Here is a 2,189-nt window from a genome sequence, read left to right on the forward strand (position 1 = left end):
AGCTTTGGTTCATGTTTTAAAGTGTATTTTTATTTACAAAGTGAGAAGATGCATTACAAATGGATGATGCAGTTACAAACAGATAACTGGTAACTCCATTTTCATGAAAAAGTATATAAATATATTACAGTAAATTCTATATAGTAAACATTAGAAATTGATACAGTAAACTTTTGCTACTTTTTTTCTATGCCGTATTATTGTCATTTGAAGCTTAAATACTGGTTCCAAGAGTCCCCTATAAAATTACTCTACTTTATTAAAATAGTGGAAAAATTTTTGCTATAAACAAGAATAATACATGAAAAAGAGACTCAGCATGTCCTTGTAACAACGTCCACTATAATCAAACGCTGGCTTTAATTATCCCTAAGATCTGCATTGTTCAGTTAGTGTTAACTTTTTAAAATAATTGTCAGAGGTTAAAGTAGCTGTAAAAATACAGCATTTCACCATTATGTATTGTAATGAAAAATACTCTAAGAAGAGAGTAAGCACAATGGTACTGTACGGACTTGCTGCTCTGTGATCGTCATTTCAGAGAGAGAGCAGGAGTCTGCTGAGGCTAAGGAGGGAGGAGAAACATAACCAGAAGGCTCTTTTCCTCTCATTTCAGAAGCTGAAGCTGCTCTTTTTGCTCTTCTTCAGCTTGAAGACGTCTCAGGACATAAAGGATGACTTGATAGCAGAAAATATATTGATCCTAAAAAAAGAGAGAGGTAGAAGACTTTAGATGTATTATGTGAACATTATTATAGTAAATATACATAATTTATATATTAAGAAGTTTAAGCAAAGCCCAGGAATGAACTCATTGAAGATAATTAAATATGAAAATACAGTAGAAGTAGTGTTCTTTTAATATACAGTAGAACCTCTGTAAGTTCACTACCCGAGGGACTGTAACCAACTGGCCAACATGCAGAGGAGGTCAACATGAGGACCTATGCATACTGTTCTGATATGTACATATTGTACATGCCCAGTCTATGAAAATCAGTTCAACTTGAAGAGGAAGTCAAAGTAGGGAGGTGGTCAACTATAGAGGGTCTACTGTATACATATATGTATGCATTACTATACTATTATTTGAAATGATGTTTGAGGGGTTTTGAAAATATGGAAAAATTTTGTCAGAATGCTAGATATAAAAGGCAAGGTATAGAATTGTATGGTGTTATAAAAATTAGCTTAACTAAATGAGAAGGGAAAAAGGCTGAGGGATAAGGTAGAACTATCCCAGAGTGTTAACTGAAGTTATTTGAGATTGGTGTTACTTGCATTTTTTTATGCTTTGATAATATTTAATGGAAAAATAACCATTTAAAAAACTTTCTTCTAGTTTTATTAAATTCACTTGATGTTTAAAATGTCAAAATGTTAATAGCTAAGAGGCCAGTAAAATAATATTTTTGAGATATTTTGGACCAAAAGTATGGAAATCTAAATTTTTGAAAATGAACTCTTAGTGAAATTCTTTATTACGTTAATGGTGTAGGGATCTTATTATGTCAATGGTGTAGGGATCTGATTCCTTCCTTGGCAAGGAATTAATGAATCTGAAAATAAATTAAAAAAAAATCACAATAACCATAGTTAAATCTTATTTAAAACAGTTGCATGAGTGTATGTACAAGCCTGAATGTGTGTACACATATATTTTGGACAAGATACATAAAAACATTTCCTAAAAACATTAAAAGCGCTCTGAAAATAGGAATACAAGTGGTCTTTTCAATTTATTTTCTGCTTGTTTGTATTTTAACTTTTCCACATTTTCTGCACATTCATCCTTAATTCTTTCTCTTACACCACATACAACTCATTAGCAAATCCACTCCACATAAAGTTCTTTTTCATTATGTCCACACCTACCATTCCAGACTGAGCCATCCTACGGGCTGCCTAACTGACCTTCCTGCTTCTAATTTTGCCTTCTCTTCCCCAGATCAGGTATCATTTTAACCTAACAGCCAGAGAGGTCCCTTAAAATGTGCATTAGATCATGCTACAATCCTACCAGATGTGCGTTAGATCATGCTACAATCCTACCACATGTGCGTTAGATCATGCTACAATCCTACCACATGTGCCTTAGACCATGCTACAATCCTACCACATGTGCGTTAGATCATGCTACAATCCTACCAAACGTGCCTTAGATCATGCTACAATCCTACCAGATGTGC

The 2,189-nt window shown here is 33.5% G+C and overlaps 1 protein-coding gene across 1 annotated transcript in view; it reads right to left on the reverse strand.

The window, feature by feature from the left end:
* Positions 1–471: 471 nt before the first annotated feature.
* The window catches only part of PTPN13 (protein tyrosine phosphatase, non-receptor type 13), a 215,239-nt gene continuing 213,521 nt past the window's right edge, over positions 472–2,189 (reverse strand). Inside the window, exon 46 of the mRNA XM_012805304.2 lies at positions 472–703. Within this exon, the coding sequence (XP_012660758.1) occupies positions 608–703 (96 nt within the window). The 3' untranslated portion in view covers positions 472–607. The remainder of the gene's footprint in view (positions 704–2,189) is intronic.

Source organism: Otolemur garnettii, unplaced genomic scaffold (assembly GCF_000181295.1).
Source record: "Otolemur garnettii isolate 467f Iridium unplaced genomic scaffold, OtoGar3 scaffold00039, whole genome shotgun sequence".
In the NCBI taxonomy this organism is placed as follows: Eukaryota; Metazoa; Chordata; class Mammalia; order Primates; family Galagidae; genus Otolemur; species Otolemur garnettii.